This window comes from Ctenocephalides felis, unplaced genomic scaffold (genome assembly GCF_003426905.1).
Source record: "Ctenocephalides felis isolate EL2017-DRISC unplaced genomic scaffold, ASM342690v1 CF-g0.4_SCAFFOLD_00845, whole genome shotgun sequence".
Classification (NCBI taxonomy): Eukaryota; Metazoa; Arthropoda; class Insecta; order Siphonaptera; family Pulicidae; genus Ctenocephalides; species Ctenocephalides felis.
The window spans coordinates 18,107,546-18,126,078 of NW_020536999.1; the positions used below are offsets into that span (position 1 = coordinate 18,107,546).

The window sequence follows — 18,533 nt, forward strand, 5'->3', positions numbered from 1 at the left end:
CCAGCGAATGATTGAGAGTGAGTAAAATACGGAGCGAATGTGCGAGGGTGAGTAAAATACCGAGCGAGTGTGTGAGAGTGAGTAAAATACCCAGCGAGTGTATGAGAGTGAGTAAAATACCGAGCAAGTGTATGAGAGTGAGTAAAATACCGACCGAATGTGCGAGTGAGTAAAATTCCGAGCAAGTGTATGAAAGTGTGTAAAATACCCAGCAAGTGTGTGAGTATGAGTAAAATACCGAGCGAGTGTGTGAGAGAGTGAGTAAAATACCGGGCAAGTGTGTGAGAGTGAGTAAAATACTGAGCAAATGTGAGAGTGAGTAAAATACCGAGCAAATGTGTGAGGGTGAGTAAAATACCAAGCGATTGTGAGAGTGAGTAAAATACCCAGCGAGTGTGTGAGATTGAGTAAAATACCGAGCGAGTGTGTGAGAGTGAGTAAAATACCTAGCGAATGTGTGAGAGTGAGTAAAATACCGAGCAAATGTGTGAGGGTGAGTAAAATATCGAGCGAGTGTGTGAGAGTGAGTAAAATACCGAGCAAATGTGTGAGGGTGAGTAAAATACCGAGCGAGTATGTGAGAGTGAGTAAAATACCGAGCGAATATGAGAGTGAGTAAAATACCGAACGAATGTGTGAGAGTGAGTAAAATGCCGAGCGAGTGTGTGAGAATGAGTAAAATGCCGAACGAAGGAAAAATAGAGTACCAAAAAAAAGTAAATGTGAGAATATGAATAAATCTCCTCAGGAAATGATTGAGGCTTCGGAAAAGTTGCTAGTAAAACGTCGAGCTAGTGTGTATGACAGTGAGTAAAATACCGAGCGAGTACATAAATGTGAGTAAAATTTCGAGAGTAATAGAAGTGTGAGGGATTGAGTACCCAAAATGAGTAAATGTGAAAGCATGAAAAAACGTCATCAGAAAATAATTAAAGCTCTGGAAAAGTATCTAGTAAAACGTCGAAATATCTTCAAAGTTTAGTTTTCGTTAAAAATTTCTATGACTCCATCCACGAAACTCAAAATAACATGTCAAATACAAAAAGAAAACTCTCAACATCAATTTACAGATTGCTGCTTTACACAGAATTGAAGTTTCAATGTAAACGCAATTTTGAATGTATTAGAAACCGGCACGATTCCATAGCTAATACATCATATCTAGTATATAAACTATAGTTTAAAAGCAGAAACAGCTAGTACACAAAAGTTCGCCACGAAGACTAGACGAGATTTTACGGAAAATTTAATTACATTAATGTGTTAAGTGATAATACTTTTTCTATCGCGCTAATAATTTTGTTTCAAAGTGTTTAGTGGTGAAATTGATATTTGTTCGAAGAAAAACTGTGTAGTTCATAGTGAAATAAATTAAGTTATTTGATAAAATTTAATCTTATAATTAAGGAAATACTTCTATTATAAAGGTATTATTATTTAAAAATTATATATATATATATAATATATATATATATTTATATATCTCTCAGAAAATTTAAATTACTACTAAAATTCAATGCTAAATTCAAACATAAATGAATGATTTAATCTAAATATTTAGTGAACTATTGACAATGGAATTTTTAGTAATTTGCTTTGAATTTAAATTCAATTTAATTTTTTTTTCATATTATTAATTAAATTAAATGAATAAATTAATTAAAACGTTATATACAGTAGATGAATTAAAGGGCTTCTAATAATTGCTTCAGACAAAAATATCAACATTAAAATGAATGAAAAATTAATTAACATGAATGATAAATATCTCTAAAAATAATGGAAAAGTAATTTATCCAAACATAAATTAATAATGTACATAATTAAATTTTATCAGTATATTCACAACTATTTTCAGAAAATCAATATGCCAAATAGAAAGTGATTTATAATGCAAATTTAAAATCAAAATGTCTAATTATTGATAAAACTAATATTTTGCCAGTGTAGATATCGAGGGTATTTCATTAATTCACTAAAAACTCGTATGTGTTGCCTAAATAAGACATTTTAATAATCCTGTTTTCATGTGAGATTTTTTTGCTTTGCATTAATCTATCAAAATTTATAATATTTACTTTAATTTCTTGGCGATAATTCTAATTCAGAGGAAATCTAATGATCTAAAGAAGCAAACCTTTAATTTTACACAATCTGAATATCATTTTTGTTGTTAGACCATCTATAAATTTGAAATTATTTTTTTACATAAGATTTAAAAGGATCATTCAAATATAATTTTTACATATTTATTTATTTTATTCCATATTCTGATAAAAGATTAATTGATCCACCCACTAGTAGGAATATTGCTTTGACAGTAGGCGGTAGTAATTATGCTCTTTTGATCTATATTTTAATATCATCTTTCAAAATGATATATTTTACATAGAGTGAATGAATTCTCATATGCTTTATTTAAAATATGTGCATTCCAAAAGTTATATATTAAATGCGACAGTGGAAAACATCCTACAATTGAGGCCACTAACTATAGTTAATGCAACTTGTACATTTTAATTTAAAATAAATTCAATTTATTTAATTTGAATTAAATTTAATGTTTAACACATAATCACCGTTTTTCTAAAATAAACATCTAACTCATACTGCTGATAAAAAACCGCGTTTATTAGTAATATGGTAAAACTCATGATGCCCGCATTTATTAGTGCCAAACATTATACACATTTATATAATGATAAATTATAAATTATATATTTATAATAGCAATAAAACTATGTATAATATTTAAAAACAATTAAAGTCATACTTCAAATACGACATGATCGGTTTGTCATTGCAATTAGCATTTAGAAATGAAACTTCAATAGAGAAATGAAGTATATGCTGATTAATAAATTCTATAATATTTGTTCACACACTAGATTATGTTAAACAACGCCTAAAAAAAATATTGTTTTCACAACTTCACTCATCATGTAATTGTGTTTGAAGAACTTCATGTAATTAAAATTAACATACATTCATTGACTGCTTGTATTTTTTTTACTTTTGTGCTGGCGATATAATCTCATTCTTCAAACAGCTGTAATATCTGCCTTGCCTAAAAAATATTTTCCATTTTAATAAATTCAAAGATTTATAGAAACTGCAAATAATATAGAAATAGTCTCTAATCAATAAACTTACGTTTAGTACACGGCACAAATGTTCAATTTGTTTTATTATTTACAAGGAACAGGGTAAAATATTTTTCTAATTTAGACATTTTTCATTAAATCAAGATTTGTACTACGATGTAACTTTAAAATGTTTATTTATCTATGTCGATTTCCTTGTTGAGAACGTTGACGTCGGTACGCATACAACGACAGGTCTCTATTCACATACACGACGACTAATCACAATCGACCCGTATAGAAATGATCTCATCGAGAGCGAATGACGAACAGTTCGGGCATAAGGGACTTCCGTTGCATTTGTACGGATTTACACCCTAGTCGCGCCCAAAGATGTTTTACAAATAAAATCCCATCATTGGATTTGGAATGGGAGTAAATATTTAGAAAAATCCAATACCAATTCCCAAACTGAAAATTGTTCTTATGTTGTCTTTTATAAAAATAGCGTTGACGAATTCAAAATATGCTCCAAATATATAACATTTTTAATTCAAACATCTTTTGTTATTCAAGTATTTATAATATAATACCATCAAGTCACCTATATTATAAAATATTAAAATTATTCAGCCTGCAAACAAAATTTTCCCGAAATGGATGCCGAAGACTTCCGTCACCACGGCAAAGAAATGGTAGACTATATATGTTCCTATTTGGAGAACATCGAAAAGTACAGGGTGATTCCTGATGTCGAACCAGGTTATTTAAAAACACTGCTCCCGAGTGAAGCTCCAGAAACAGGCGAAGAATGGACTAAAATTATGGAAGACGTTGAAGATAAAATTATGCCAGGTGTCACACACTGGCAACATCCTCGATTTCATGCTTATTTCCCATCTGGCAACTCTTATCCTTCGATATTAGGAGATATGCTGTCGGATGCCATTGGATGCATCGGATTTTCCTGGGTGAGATATTTGTTGAAGTTATTTTTTTGTGTTTTAAAATAAACCATGTCCTTGGAAATTCACAAAGAAATATAAAACGTGACTACTAAGGTAACTGTTCACTAACTAACTCTGGATTTTAGTACAACTTAATACTAGTGGGGCGCATGGCATCGTGCCTTAAGGAAAATTGCTGGAGCTTCCCGTACCAACAATTTTTTTTAAAGATTAACATTTTTGAAAAAAATTAAAAATTTGTATCCGCACACACACTCCCATACACACACATACATAATTTTTTTCTACGGTATGAAAAAATGTTCAGAAACCTCTGAAACGCAAAGATATATGAAAATTTTCATTTTCGATTTTTCTGCAATTACTACAACTTACCCCTACGGGAAGTTAAAAGTTTATTTGTGTTTTGCTAGAAAGTGTTCAAAAATTAAATATATTAAAAGATCCCGTCGTGGTTAAACACACTACCACAAATTAGTATCAAGTTCAATCCCAACTTCAGCCAGCTCGATATCAGGCAGCATGATATCAAATTTCTACTTGAGGTCATCCTTCGTGGATGATATAACCCACTAAGGTTTAAGGACTGGTTTGCCAAACTTACCCAAGTCAATATTTTACTATTCAATTAGTTTATTTTCATTCATTTATTTCTACAAAATCTATAATTAAATTTACCAGAATAACTATAGTCTGATTTTAATACGTATTTTGCTCTCATAAGAAAATTTCGTTTAATAATTTTCTGTTTAGGCAGAACTAATATTTGGACGCTGCATAAATATACAAAAGCAAACATATTTTTCAATATAGGCATGAGAAAAACGTCTATACATGTAGTACAAACTACAAAGTCGAAAAAATATATATTATAATTCAGAAAAAAAATTTGTTGGCTTAATATACTTTCATATTTAAATGTAAAATTACGTCTTTTGTAGATTAACAAATTATTAAATTTAAAATAATAATAATAACATCTATTTTCCTAGTAGGTTTCGTTATAAAATATAAATCATGAAATCATTAAATTTTTATGAAAACATGGACGAGATTTATAACTCTAAAGATTTGCAGATTTCAAATTCTAGGAGTATAGTTTGATATATAACACATTTAATAATTGTTATGAGGTTGCCCATTTATTCATAATCTAAATTTTGATAAAAGCTATATAAATATATTTTTAGCTATATTTGCTCTCGAACATCGTAACTTAGAATTTTTCGGGAGAGAACAACCTGAGGTCAATGTGTTTCAGCAATGCCCACAAAGGGCAATTTTCACTTGAAATTAAACCACAACTGAAAATTTGTTATCATACTGCCTGATATCGTGCGAATCTTGTCCTAATTCGTGCTAGTGTTGAGGCTCTATGTAAACATATTTAACTTTTGAAAACTTTTTAGCATAAATCAAATAAATCTTATTAAGTAGTACTGAAATCCAGCATTAGTTAATGGATAGTTACTTTAGTAGTAACGTTTTATATTCCTTTGTGTATTTTCAAAAAAGTGTTTTATTTTACTGATTACCTTTATAAAGAATATCACATCTAGGTCCAGAATTCAGAATTATTTTAATATTCGTAATATGATTATTTTTCATGCTTATCTTATGTGATTTTACTAATTTTTCTTACCAATATATTTTTTGACCTCAAGTTGAAAATCTCAATTTTTGTTGTATTTTGGTATTACACAACTATTAATTAATAAAATAGTTTCAACTCAATCGAATCAATACACAAAAACCTCTTTGCCAAGAGCTAAATACAAATTACAATAAAGGCATTAATTATCTTTTCTGATTTTCATTATAATGTATATCAAATTAAAACTTCAGTTCGTATTTCGAAGCATTATTTTCCAGCCATATTTTAATTAACTCTTTCAACAGTTTTTACTTCGATGTCAATAACAATAAGGTAGAAAAATGCATGATTTTTTTTTTCTAAAAGTCTAGAAAGTAAACTTGTTTTTATCTTAACACCATTAACGCCAATCGGTCATAATAATATTTTTCAAACTAGTGGGGTGCATGGCATCGTGCCTTAAGGCAAATTGCTGGAACTTCCCGTACCTCAATTAAAAATTTTGGTACGGAACCCAGAAAAATTTACACTGAACGTGTACACATTATTAAAATCTCTATAAAATATTTGATAATTTGATGTACATAAGTTCAATAAACATTTTTGACCGCCAAATGACATTTTTTTAACTTATTGTTATTGAGAGTCTATAATCGCTGGACCTGCCTTCCCAAAAATTTAATCAGTTATTCATCTTGTCAATATAAGTAAAATGTTTTTTCAATTATTAAAATCGGACGCTCCGTTCTCTTAAAATCTGAGTTACCGTTTTTGGCACTTTTTGTCCCGAATCTTCGGAACGGCTAGCCTGCCTTCGCTAAAAACTAATCAGCACGTCTCCTTATCAATACGAATCGAATGTTTCATGAATTATTAAAATTGGTTGATCGGTGTTCCCGAAATCGTCGACAAAAATTTGTATCCGCACACACACACAGATGCACACACATACACACACATACATCCATTTTTTCTAAACCTTACGGGAAGTACGTTAAATATATTTAATGAGTTTATTTGCTAAAACGAGGTATACCTAATTTAATAATGAGTAATACTTAATTCGATTATTTAAAGAAAAAAAAAATAGATATTATATCCCTAACGCAAATTATAAGATATAAAAAGGTCCTTTGGACATAAAATATTAGAAAAACCGACTGTTTAGGAAACAAGCTAGATTTTGAGGATACAAAAAATATCCGGCTCAAATTTTCAACAATTATCCTTATTTTTAAAAGGTTTATAGTTTTGGGCACCTCTGCTTTATTATTCTGACGCCCAACATGTGTAATATTCTTAATAAATCAAGATCTTGTTTTACCAGTTAGTTCGAAGTTTATTTATGTTTCGTTTAGGAAAATATCCCAGGCTAAAAATTTGAATTAAACGAATGTGAAAATAAACACAATCTTTTGATATTCAATATTAATCGATGTAGATGTTGAACGATGTTATGAAATGGCTCAAAATTTGAATTTCAAGAAACCGGTTTTTAAAATTGATTTGGTGGTTAAAATATTATTCTAGGAATATATATATATATATATATATATATATATATATATATATATATATATATATATATATATATATATATATATATATATATATTATATATATATATTTATATTATATATATATATATATATATATATATTTGAATAGTCTTGAAATTGATGTTGATATCATATGTTTAATTTGAGTTAAAAAGCATATCAGATTGATTGCTCTAATTGCGAACTTTTTTATATCGGAGAGACTAGCCAAAACCTGAGTAAACGCCTTCATCAATATAAAAATAACAAACAATTCAAAACGATGTTTACCGAGCATAAAAATAATTTAAATCATAATATAGATTTATCAACCCTAAAATTTCTCATTTTGAAAATAACATAATTAAAAGAAGATTCGCTGAGGGGTTGTTTTTGCAATTGCATAACGACAGGGTCATAAACAAACGATTCGACAATACGGTCCTGAAAGAAACAAACACGTGGTTTCTAAATAGCATATCAAAATTTCAATATCATGATAAAATCCCATCGATTTTTAAATTTCTCGTAAATTTGAACACATGCTAAAAACTGCTTCAAACAAAAATGTGACATTTCCATCTTAAACTCCGAACAGTAAACACATAGTTTCGACAACTTGTTAAGTTATCATGCTTATTTGTGTATTTTATCATCTGTGATGTAAAAAAATATATAGTTTACCAATGTGCACATACTCATACCATGGATTAATAATATTTTCATATGTTATATTAGGAAACAAAATTGTAAGTGTTTTTTTTTATTACTATTATTATTGTTTTTCTATGAAATTTCTTATATATTATTTATTTAGTTTTAATTGATTGCCACTAAATGAGTATATTAGCTCGCCAAAACGTACGGATTTTAAATAAGTTTCTAAAAACTCTCATACTATTTTATACTATAGTGCATATATTTCGCACTATTAATTCCAAAAAAAAAACAACAAATAATAATAACAAGAAATAGATATTACCTTTATGATCAATATATTTTTATTGATTTTTTTTTTAAATTTCAGGTTGCCAGTCCGGCTTGTACAGAATTAGAAACTATAGTTTTAGATTGGTTGGCAAAAGCAACAGGACTACCAGAAAGTTTTTTGTCCAGTAGTCCTGCTGGTGGTGGTGTCATCCAGGTAACCATTGAAAATTTGTAAAATTATTTATATAAATACTAGCAAACCCGACGAACTCCGTTTCGCCACCAGATGGTTTCGTGAGAAAGATGAAGAAATTTTTTGTTTGTTTTATATTTTAAAAGGAAAAATTTGATTTTATTATACAACAGTTCGAATTTATTTTGATTACAAAAATGAAGTGTTTTTTAGTTAAGCTTCTCTAAGGAAATGAAAGTGAATCCGCAAATTATCCGTTTCATGGAAGTGATCTTTGGTAAACCACATTTTTTGTTTTTTTGTCTGACGTTAACACAAACAAAGCGAATAGTTTCCCAACTCGTGAACAGGCAACGTATAACTGCCTATGTGAAATACAATGATTTTCTAAATAATCTATTTGAAATTTATCCCGCAAACATTAAGCGATTGGCCTTGCGACATGTTATTGCGAACGCAAGGCGAACTGGATATTGCAATCGTTTGAAGTCAAACGGAAGACCAGTCAGAATCATTGGTATGTCACCAAATCGCCAGCAATTTTTGATTGAATGGTGAAATTCAGGGCGTGTACATCATTATTCTTTGGCAAGAATTGCTCGTTGACTTAACCAAGCATAATTCTGATAATTCTCACTAATGTCATTACTCGATTTTTTAATTACGGTGCGTGAAGTTCCAGCAGCTTGCATTAAGGCACGATGCCATGCACAACTAATTTTCTTAGCTATAAACCTTGCGGAGCCCGAGACCTTTCCAACGAATGCAAAATTGTCGATATCGGTTCGTGCGTTCTGGAGTTATTTCGTCAGGAAGGAAAACCCGACTTATTTTTATATATATAGAAGATATCAAACTATCAAAATTATAATGATTATTTGTATATTATATATTATTGTATTGATATATGACTCTTGATTTACACAAGAACATATGAATTTATAGAGATAACGTACATAGGGTTGAAGATAGAGATTATATAGTATATTAGCATATTTTAATTAATCATTTGTAGTCAAAATTCCATTCATATATATATTCATTATAATTGCATGCTTTGAGTCATTTCCTAGAACCATAAATAAATTGGTATGAATACAACTAGTCAATACAAAACATGTACCTGATTTAAACAAAATGCCAAATATGTGAAAATTAATAAATTAATGTGCTTTCAAAAAACATCCAACGTTTATATATATGATCAAGGAATTTCGTACATGATATATATTTACTCATAACATTATAATTATAAAATTATCCAATAATTAAAATTAATTAGTTACGTAATATGCAATTAAAGCAATGCATTCAGAGGGATGTGGTTATTATATATTAGTTATGCAATCGTAAACACAAATGTGAAAGAAGAGTTTGGAATATAATTGATTTACTATAATTTAATAAATCTATAAACCAGAAAATAAGCTAGTTGTAAGTAGCCTCAAGGCAAGTTTTATTAGCTTCCCGATACATGTACATACAAAAATAAGAATTTCTTCTTAATCAATAAGAATTGAGATTCAGATATTTAGGTGAAATATACATACTGATATCTGTAACTGTATAAATTAAATTAAATTTGTTTAACACATTTGATTTCATCCATTAAAATGTATTTTATTTAAGTCAACTGTAATCAGTAGCTACCAACACGAATCGCTCAAATGCTTCGACTTAGATTCTGATTAGAATCGCCCAAGAACGCTTGAAAATTATAAAGTTTTATGAATTTTTATAATTCTACCGCTTATCGTAGGCCTATAACATTTTAGTGTGTTATATCAGAATACGAAATCTATTGTTATATAAAGTTTAAAAAAAAAATCGAATCCGCAAATTATCCATTTCATTGAAGTGGTTTGGTTTGGTAAACCACATTTTTTGTTTTGTGGTCTGACGTTAACATAAACAAAGCGGATGGTTTCCCAACTCGTGAACAGGCAACGTGTAACCGCCCTTGTGAAAAACAATGATTTTCTGAATAATCTATTTGAAATTTATCCCGCAAACACTAAGCGATTGGCCTTGTGGCTTGTTAATTGTCATTGCGAACGCAAGGCGAACTGGAAATTGCAATCGTTTGAAGTCAAACGGAAGACCAGTCGGAATCATTGGTATGTCACCAAATCGCCAGCAACTTGTGATTAAATGGTAAAATTCAGTGCGTGTACATCATTATTCTTTGCGGCAAAAATTGCTCGTTGACTTAACCAAGCATAATTTTTATAACTCTCACTGATGTCATTACTCGAATTTTTAATTACGGTGCGTGAAGTTCCAGCAATTTGCATTAAGGCACAATGCCATGCACCACTAATTTTCTTAGCTATAAACCTTGCGGAGCCCGAGACCTTTCCAACAAAATTGTCGAAATCGGTTCGTGCGTTCTGGTGTTATATCGTCAGGAAGGAAAACCCGACTTATTTTTATATATATGTAGATAATTTATCTAATAATTTATCTTTTCCCCAGGGTTCAGCTTCAGAATGTATCTTAACTTGTATGATAGCAGCAAGGGCACACACGATCGAAAGGCTGAAAGAGCAAATTTGCTGCAACGGCGACGAGGGAGCCCACGACAGCGTCCATTTGCCGCGACTTGTCGCATATTGTTCCCAAGAATCGCATTCGTGTGTTGAAAAGGCGGCAAAAATAGCTTTGGTCAAACTTAGGATATTGGAGGTAAATGGATAAAAAACTAGAAAAAAATCTTGAGCGAAACCTCTAATTTCTAAACTTAATAGTATTTCTAATTACGACCATCTTCTTTGAACCATACATGATAAAATATTTATTCTTTTTCTAGGTCGAAGAAGATGGATCTCTATCCGCGGAAACCCTAAAAAAGGCTATGCAAGATGATGTATCAAACAACCTAGTTCCATTTTTCGTATCAGTAACCCTTGGTTCAACAGCCTGCACAAGTTTTGACGATTTGTCTACAATAGGACCAGTTTGCAAAAGTTTTCCTGGTGTCTGGTTGCATGTTGATGCAGCTTATGCTGGAAGTGCATTCATTTGTCCAGAATTGAGATACTTGCAAAAAGGGATAGAATATGCAGATTCGTACAATACAAATACAAATAAATGGCTGCTGGTGAACTTTGATTGTTCTTGTCTTTGGGTGAGGGATAGATGGAAATTGACGAAAGGATTAGTTGTGGATCCTTTGTACCTGCAGCATGCCAATGATGATGAAACTATAGACTACAGGTAAAAAAAGTGATAATATATTTGAATTTTTTGTTTGTTTGTTATCATCACCCTGGTGTAAATAATAATTAGATTCTCCTTTATCTCAGGCATTGGGGAGTTCCATTAAGCAGAAGATTCAGATCTCTCAAACTCTGGTTCGTGTTACGAAAATATGGAATAGAAGGTTTAAGAGGCTACATACGGAACCACATAGATCTAGCAAAAATTTTCGAAGCACACATAGTTAAAGATTTGAAATTTGAACTTATGAACAATGTTCGATTAGGATTAGTCTGTTTTCGGTTAGCAGGATCTGACAAAATGAACCAACAGCTTTTAGATCACGTTCATAACAGTGGACAATTATTTATGGTACCTGCCAAAGTACGAGGAAAATTTTCTATAAGGTTTTGTGTGGTGTCGGAACATGCTACGGCAAGGGATATAGGTAGGAATCAGATGCATCAAGTGTGTTAATTATCTGTTAATTTATTTAATCACTTACTGGTTTTATTTTAGAAATTGCGTGGGAAACAATAAACGCAGCAGCCTACGAAGTTCTGAAAACAGGTACTCCAAAAACACCAGAACCAACTATCGCAAACAGACCACCTCATCTACGTCCATTTGGGAGGCAACTTTCACGGCAATTTTCATTTACCAGAAGTGTTTCCAGAGAGGTATATAAAAGGGAACATAGTAAGAGCAGTTTGCACGATGGAGCAACACCGATTTTGGTCCCGGAAGATGAAGAAAATTGTGGGTTGGACGATTGTGATTATTATGGGAATGATAGTAGTTGTGCAGATACTCCGAGGACGCCAGATTTTGAACAAGAGTAAGATACATTATAATGATATTATCTTTATCAACATAATATACTGGTAGGATTTCAAGCACAATATTCATATTTACTATTAAGAATATTTAAAAGAAAAGAGTGCGCGTAAGGTTCACGCGCGATTAAAGTAAAACTTATTTGCTACCGTACAAGATGGCATTTAAGTAAAAATAAATACATCTTATAACAATTTTGAATAATGTTTATTAGTAATATGGTAACACTCGTGATGCACATATTTATTAGGGTCAACCATTATAGACAGTTATATAACGATAAATTATAAATTATATATTTATAATAGTATTAAAAATATGTATAATATTTAACAACAATGATGTAATAAGGGTCATACTTCAAATATGACATGATCGGTCTGTCATTGTAATTAGCATTTAGAAATGAACCTTCATTATAGAAATGAAGTAATTGCTGGCTAATAAACTCTATAATATTCGTTCACATATTCTATAATATTCGTGGATTATGTTAAAAAACGTCTGAACAAATATTGTTTGCGCAACTTCACTCATCATGTAATTGTATTTGAAAAACTTCATGTAATTAAAATTAACATACATTCATTGACTGCAGTTCAAAAATATATGTAAAATAGCTTTTTGATTTGTATTATCATTAAAATGCAGGAAAATTCGTTAACTGGATAAAACACGACTTTTAGCAGAAAATAATGAAATTGAAATAAAATAAATAATTTAAAAAAAAAAATAGTATGAAACAAATTATTCTTCCAGTAACTTATTCAAAGATCTATGCGAACAATTTGGAAGATTTACAAAATTGGCTCTGTGTTTTTCCAAGACACCAAAAAAATATTGACACGAAAAAACATATAGTTGTATGTAAAAATATGTATAAAATTTACACAATACAGCTTTGATGTTTATATTATAATTCATTTTTATTTTATTTTTACAGATTTCAAGACTTTGATAGTGTTCGATCTTAATTGATTTAAATGTTTAGTGAAGGACGAGATATTTTTTGGAAGTTATGATGGAAAATGCTATCACTAGGTGGAAAAAGGAGTTATAATATTTATTTATAAATTATATAATATTTTCCAGAAATCTCTTCAATCCAAAACTTCATAAAGATTCTCGACAGATCCATGTTGTTTTTTAAAAAATCATATTTTCAAAGCAAAAATTTTTAAAGCACATATTGCTAAATAAAAAAGCCATACAAATATATTTGTAAATTGTATAAGAATCACTCCTTAACTTAACTAGAAATCACTCCTTGATCAGTGTTCCCGAAATCGTTGACGAAAATTTGTATCCGCACACACACACATACATTCATTCATTAAGCTATGCCAAAATGTTCAGAAACCTTTGAAACGTGAAAATATATAAAAATTTTCATTTTCAATTTTTTTGCGATTACTATAACCTGCCCTACGGGAAGTTAAAAATATCAGAAAATAAATGAATATAAATTAATATCTACAACAAATTGCAAAAATACTTTCGAAATGAAAATGATTTAATATAAAAGGATAAGTAATACAGTAAATTAATATTTTGCAATAAATAGGCAAGACTTATTTAAATTTTAGCCTTTGTTTACAAATATGACAGCTGAAAAATCATGGATCCTACACATAATTCTAATTATAATTGTAAGTTAAATTTCCATTTATAAAGTAAATTCCTATTAGACATTATTTACTTCTTATTCATAAGAACCTCATTTAAAATAAGTGTAAGTTAAATTAGAATAATATATTTTACATAATATTCTGTAAACCTTAAAAATTTTGACATACCTGTAGAATAAACCGATTTAGTTGGCTCAGCTTTGTATTTTATTAATAAACACCTTGATAACAACACTGTAATATTCTCATTACTGCACTAATTGTTTTATAAGATCAACACTAATTAATTAAATGTATATGATAATTAAATAAAATTAATTTGTATGCATTAAAAAAACACGTGGTGCACTTTGTTGGCTCTGGGTAAGAAATGCATTGTAAAGGTATGGCCACACATGCAAGATTGGAAAGGATTGTTGTCACAGAATAAATTTTTGACAGGAAAAATAATTCATAAAAGAAACTAGTGGGGAGCAATTTACCTTCAGAAATTGCTGGAACTTCCCGTACCGTAATTAAACATTCGAGAAATGATAATAATCAATAATTGTTTTGAATAATTTCAACTAGAAGAAGTTTTTTTTTTTTTTTTATTTTTGACTATTTGGAAATTTTTGAAAAAATCCGGTTTTTTTTTGAGAATTTCGAAATATTCTCAAATTATTGTAATAATTAGTTTTTTCTTGATTTTGATGTTTTTCAAATTTTTTTGAAATTTCGTTTTTTTTTTATTATCAATTCTAAGTATTTTATGCTTTCCACTTCTATTTCTCTATTATTTACTTTAATATTTAGTTTAGTGTTCTCGGTATTTTTTCTATGTTTGAAATATATGTATTTTGTTTTATCGATGTTAATTGTTGGTTTATTTTCAGTTAGTCTCTCGGTGTATATTTTCATGTCCGTGTTTATAGTCTGCATATAATATATAACTTCCCTTTAATTTTGCGTCTTTAAGGTTATTGATGTATAATAGATATAATAAAGGTCCTAATACAGAACCTTGTGGGACTCCACGGGTTATGCTACATCCTTCACTTGTGAAATTTCCCACCCTCGTCCCTACCACCCTTTCCATGAGGAAATCTTTGATAATGCTGTTTTAGTTTAATTTTAACGAAAATCGCACTTATAAATAATAATCTTATAACAAATACAAGTTTTTGTTAGATCATCTCGCTATAGGTTAACTTTGATCATCAAAAATCTTTTGATTAGAAAATAAATTATACAATTTTTTCTCAAATATCCACTTCCTTTATTAAGAAAGCAAAAATAAAACAGTATTTGTAAATTTAGGTCACATATTTTATTTTTAACAACTTTAGTTTACAACATATCATTTTACAATAGTAACCTAAATTTCAAAAAAAAGCCTGAGCGCTTTTTTCTAGTTTTTTCATATGGACTATGAAGATATATAGGATATTTATCCTTTCTCTGAAATATGTTTACAATTATGTTATGAAAAATTATATGAAATTCAAGTTAAAATAATTTAATAATAAGTTAAGTAGATATATCAAGATCACAATTGTAATACCTCTTATTGTGAAATATTGCGATGATAAAAACCTGTTCTAAATGTGCTTCAACAAGCAGCTCATGATTCTTTTAAATATATGATGTATATTTACATATATGGATAATAATTTAAAAAAATACAAATTATTTAAACTGTGATAAATAGATTCTAAATTTTACTAATACATCTCTTCGCACTATGCATGATTTTAAAAAAGTGTGCGATTTCACCATTTTCATAGTTAAGTAATAAATATAGTTATATATCAAATCATTAACCATTGTTATCAAAACATTTTCAAACCTGGCCAGCTGATTTGTGCAAGGCTGCAGTTTCTAGACCTGGTGCTGGCTTAGCAGCAAATTCAGCAAGCAATTTTTTGATTTCTGCAATAGCTCTTCCAGGATTCAATCCCTGAAAGCAATAAAAGGATGACAATAATAATAAAATTATTATTATTACTATGAGTAAGTACTATTTTACAAACCTTGGGGCATGTCTTGGTGCAATTCATAATAGTGTGACAACGGAAAACACTGAAAGGATCTCTCATTTTGTCCAATCTCTGCTTGGACATTTCATCTCTAGAATCAATAATCCAGCGATAGGCTTGCATTAATACAGCTGGACCCAAATATTTATCTCCATTCCACCAATAAGATGGGCACGAAGTGGAGCAGCATGCACACAAAATACATTCATATAAACCATCTAATTTTGTGCGGTCTTCAGTGCTCTGGAGAAATTGAGCTTCACCACTTTGGGCCTCCTCTCTGAAGATAGAAGAATTATTGAAATTTAAAATTATTTTTACAGTCATGATAGAAGAATTATTGAAATTTAAAATTATTTTTACAGTGTTGCATAGTTTAATGTAGAACCTACTTTCGTTGAAGCCATGGCTGAATGGATCGATATTGATTGTAGAAATTTGTCATGTCAGGAACCAAATCTTTCACAACATACATGTGGGGCAATGGATATATTTTAACTGGTTTGCTCAGATTATCATCAATTTTGCTAAAGAAAGTAATACATAAATACTATATCATAATAATAATAAATTAGACAATTTTGTAGAAGTATATTTTATAATTATAATATGATATAAGTAAATATATTTTACCTGATGCAAGCCAAAGTATTACAACCACCAATATTCATGGCACATGAGCCACAAATGCCTTCCCGGCATGATCTACGGAAAGTCAGAGTTGGATCTACTTCATTTTTAATTTTGATCAAAGCATCAAGCACCATTGGACCGCACTTGTTCAAATCCACATTGTAATCCTAAAAAGAAATATGAGCTTAATTGACTGAGAACATTCATCTTCAGATTATCTATAGAAAGATCAAGTAGAAATTATGCTATATATATATATATATATAGATATATATATTATATATAATATATATAATTTATTATTTATTTGATATAATTTGTACATACTGTATCTCAGTCAGACTATTGTTCTGGTATGAAAGATGACAGCAATTTTAACAAAAATAAATCTAAATTTTATGTAACAGACTTACATTAAGACATCTATATATTTTTACTTATTACTATTATATACACAGAACGTTTGCGTACATACATATGTACCTATACTTAATTGTAATTAATATATACATGTAGATAATTCTACCTGCATAGTTGGTTTTTGATTTGGTTTGTCGGGTTCCATGTAGATCGAGAACTTTTTCATTCGAGGTGCTTTTTCTGTTTGTACATTTGCCTTAGCAGCCGGTGCTGCAGAACTTATGGCTGGCGAAGAGTGAAAAATACGAAACTAAAAAGTAATTAGTAAGTGTACTACAATAAGATGGAAAGTATTCAACAATAAACAAGTCTTCAACAATTAGGTAGAAAGAATAAGAATTACATGTACAATAACAAAGATAAAAATAACATATGAGGTGTCCTAACCAAACTTCTAACAACTTATACAACCAAAATATATATTTGAATACAATATATTATACTTATTCATTCAAATAATTTATTAACAATAACCAATTATCAAAATTATTACATATTGCACAAATTACTTAACTAAATTATTTAAAAGTTATGTAACTTAAATAACAAATTATACACTTGCAATAATCAAAAATGTTTTACCTGCGTATAAGAATTTTTAAAGACCTTCATCATTTTAATTTCGGAGGACATTGTACACTAGTTTTACAGAATATTATTACTTTTTAAAATATAAAAATTGCCAATAAGTTCATACAAAAGTGACAGCTGTGCAGGACAGCATAGATATTCTGTCAAAGAATTTTATCGACAGGCGAACATGAACATATTTTATTAAATACCTGGCTTATCAAATGTATGTTGTTATAAATATATAATTAAAATAATAACACATTAGTTGCTAAATTAAACAATCTTAGGAATAAATTCAATTTTTTTTTAGTAGCAAGTTTTTTAATAAATTTGTCGTTTTATTTTTGTAATGGTATTTTTAACAAAGTTTTTGCCGTTTTATTTTTGTAAAATTTTTGAAGATATATATTAGGCTTGCAACAAATAATATGTTTGGCAAAATGCCGACTACCGAATATTCGGCATGCTTTAGAGACCGAATACCGAATATTCGGCAAGTTTTTGGCGCCTCAGCTCGTTTGTATTAATGTAATTACTATCAGTAATTGTTATATTTATTACTAACTTACATGTTTATTCAAGTTTTATGCCTAGACTTGCAACCACTATTCATCAACTCTTTATTATTTGGAATATTTGGCATCATTTATACTATTCGGCCGAATATCGAATACTCGAATACCACATGTGATAGGGAAATAAATGGTACAATCATGAAGAAAACGATTTTTTACATATATGTAAATGTATTTCCAGTTATGTCTTTCATAAACATTTAATATTTTCTTTTATAAACTCAATAGTATTTCTTATATATTAGGAATGCTAATCGTAACAAAATAAATAAAAAATTATCAAAAATATTGTTTGTATATTTTGCGGTGAAGAACCAATGATAATTCTTTATTTGGAAATGCTTA

At 29.4% G+C, this 18,533-nt stretch overlaps 2 protein-coding genes across 4 annotated transcripts in view; one reads left to right on the forward strand and one right to left on the reverse strand.

Moving 5' to 3' along the window:
- LOC113363211 (tyrosine decarboxylase-like) overlaps positions 1 to 13,359 on the forward strand; it is a 51,232-nt gene extending 37,873 nt beyond the window's left edge. The window contains exons 1-7 of one of the 2 annotated variants that reach the window (XM_026605690.1): positions 3,740 to 4,054; positions 8,211 to 8,327; positions 10,782 to 10,991; positions 11,116 to 11,522; positions 11,612 to 11,952; positions 12,024 to 12,342; positions 13,285 to 13,359. In XM_026605690.1, coding sequence (XP_026461475.1) covers positions 3,740 to 4,054; positions 8,211 to 8,327; positions 10,782 to 10,991; positions 11,116 to 11,522; positions 11,612 to 11,952; positions 12,024 to 12,342; positions 13,285 to 13,315 — 1,740 coding nt within the window. In that variant the 3' untranslated portion in view covers positions 13,316 to 13,359. Of the gene's footprint in view, positions 1 to 3,739; positions 4,055 to 8,210; positions 8,328 to 10,781; positions 10,992 to 11,115; positions 11,523 to 11,611; positions 11,953 to 12,023; positions 12,343 to 13,284 lie in introns of those variants that run through there. The other variant, XM_026605691.1, reaches the window with a different exon arrangement.
- A 2,330-nt stretch (positions 13,360 to 15,689) lies between these two features.
- On the reverse strand, positions 15,690 to 18,082 carry LOC113364259 (succinate dehydrogenase [ubiquinone] iron-sulfur subunit, mitochondrial-like). 2 transcript variants are annotated; one of them, XM_026606746.1, is made up of 6 exons: positions 18,070 to 18,082; positions 17,147 to 17,211; positions 16,621 to 16,787; positions 16,380 to 16,514; positions 15,982 to 16,267; positions 15,690 to 15,908 (listed from the first exon to the last, which is right to left on the reverse strand). In XM_026606746.1, exons 2-6 carry the CDS (start codon positions 17,204 to 17,206, stop codon positions 15,792 to 15,794), a joined length of 765 nt encoding a protein of 254 aa, XP_026462531.1. In that variant the 5' UTR covers positions 17,207 to 17,211; positions 18,070 to 18,082; the 3' UTR covers positions 15,690 to 15,791. The 2 variants fall into 2 exon arrangements, with proteins under 2 accessions (XP_026462531.1, XP_026462530.1); XM_026606745.1 differs by lacking the exon at positions 18,070 to 18,082 and adding an exon at positions 17,623 to 17,760 and having other exon boundaries at positions 17,147 to 17,290.
- Between the last annotated feature and the right edge of the window lie 451 nt (positions 18,083 to 18,533).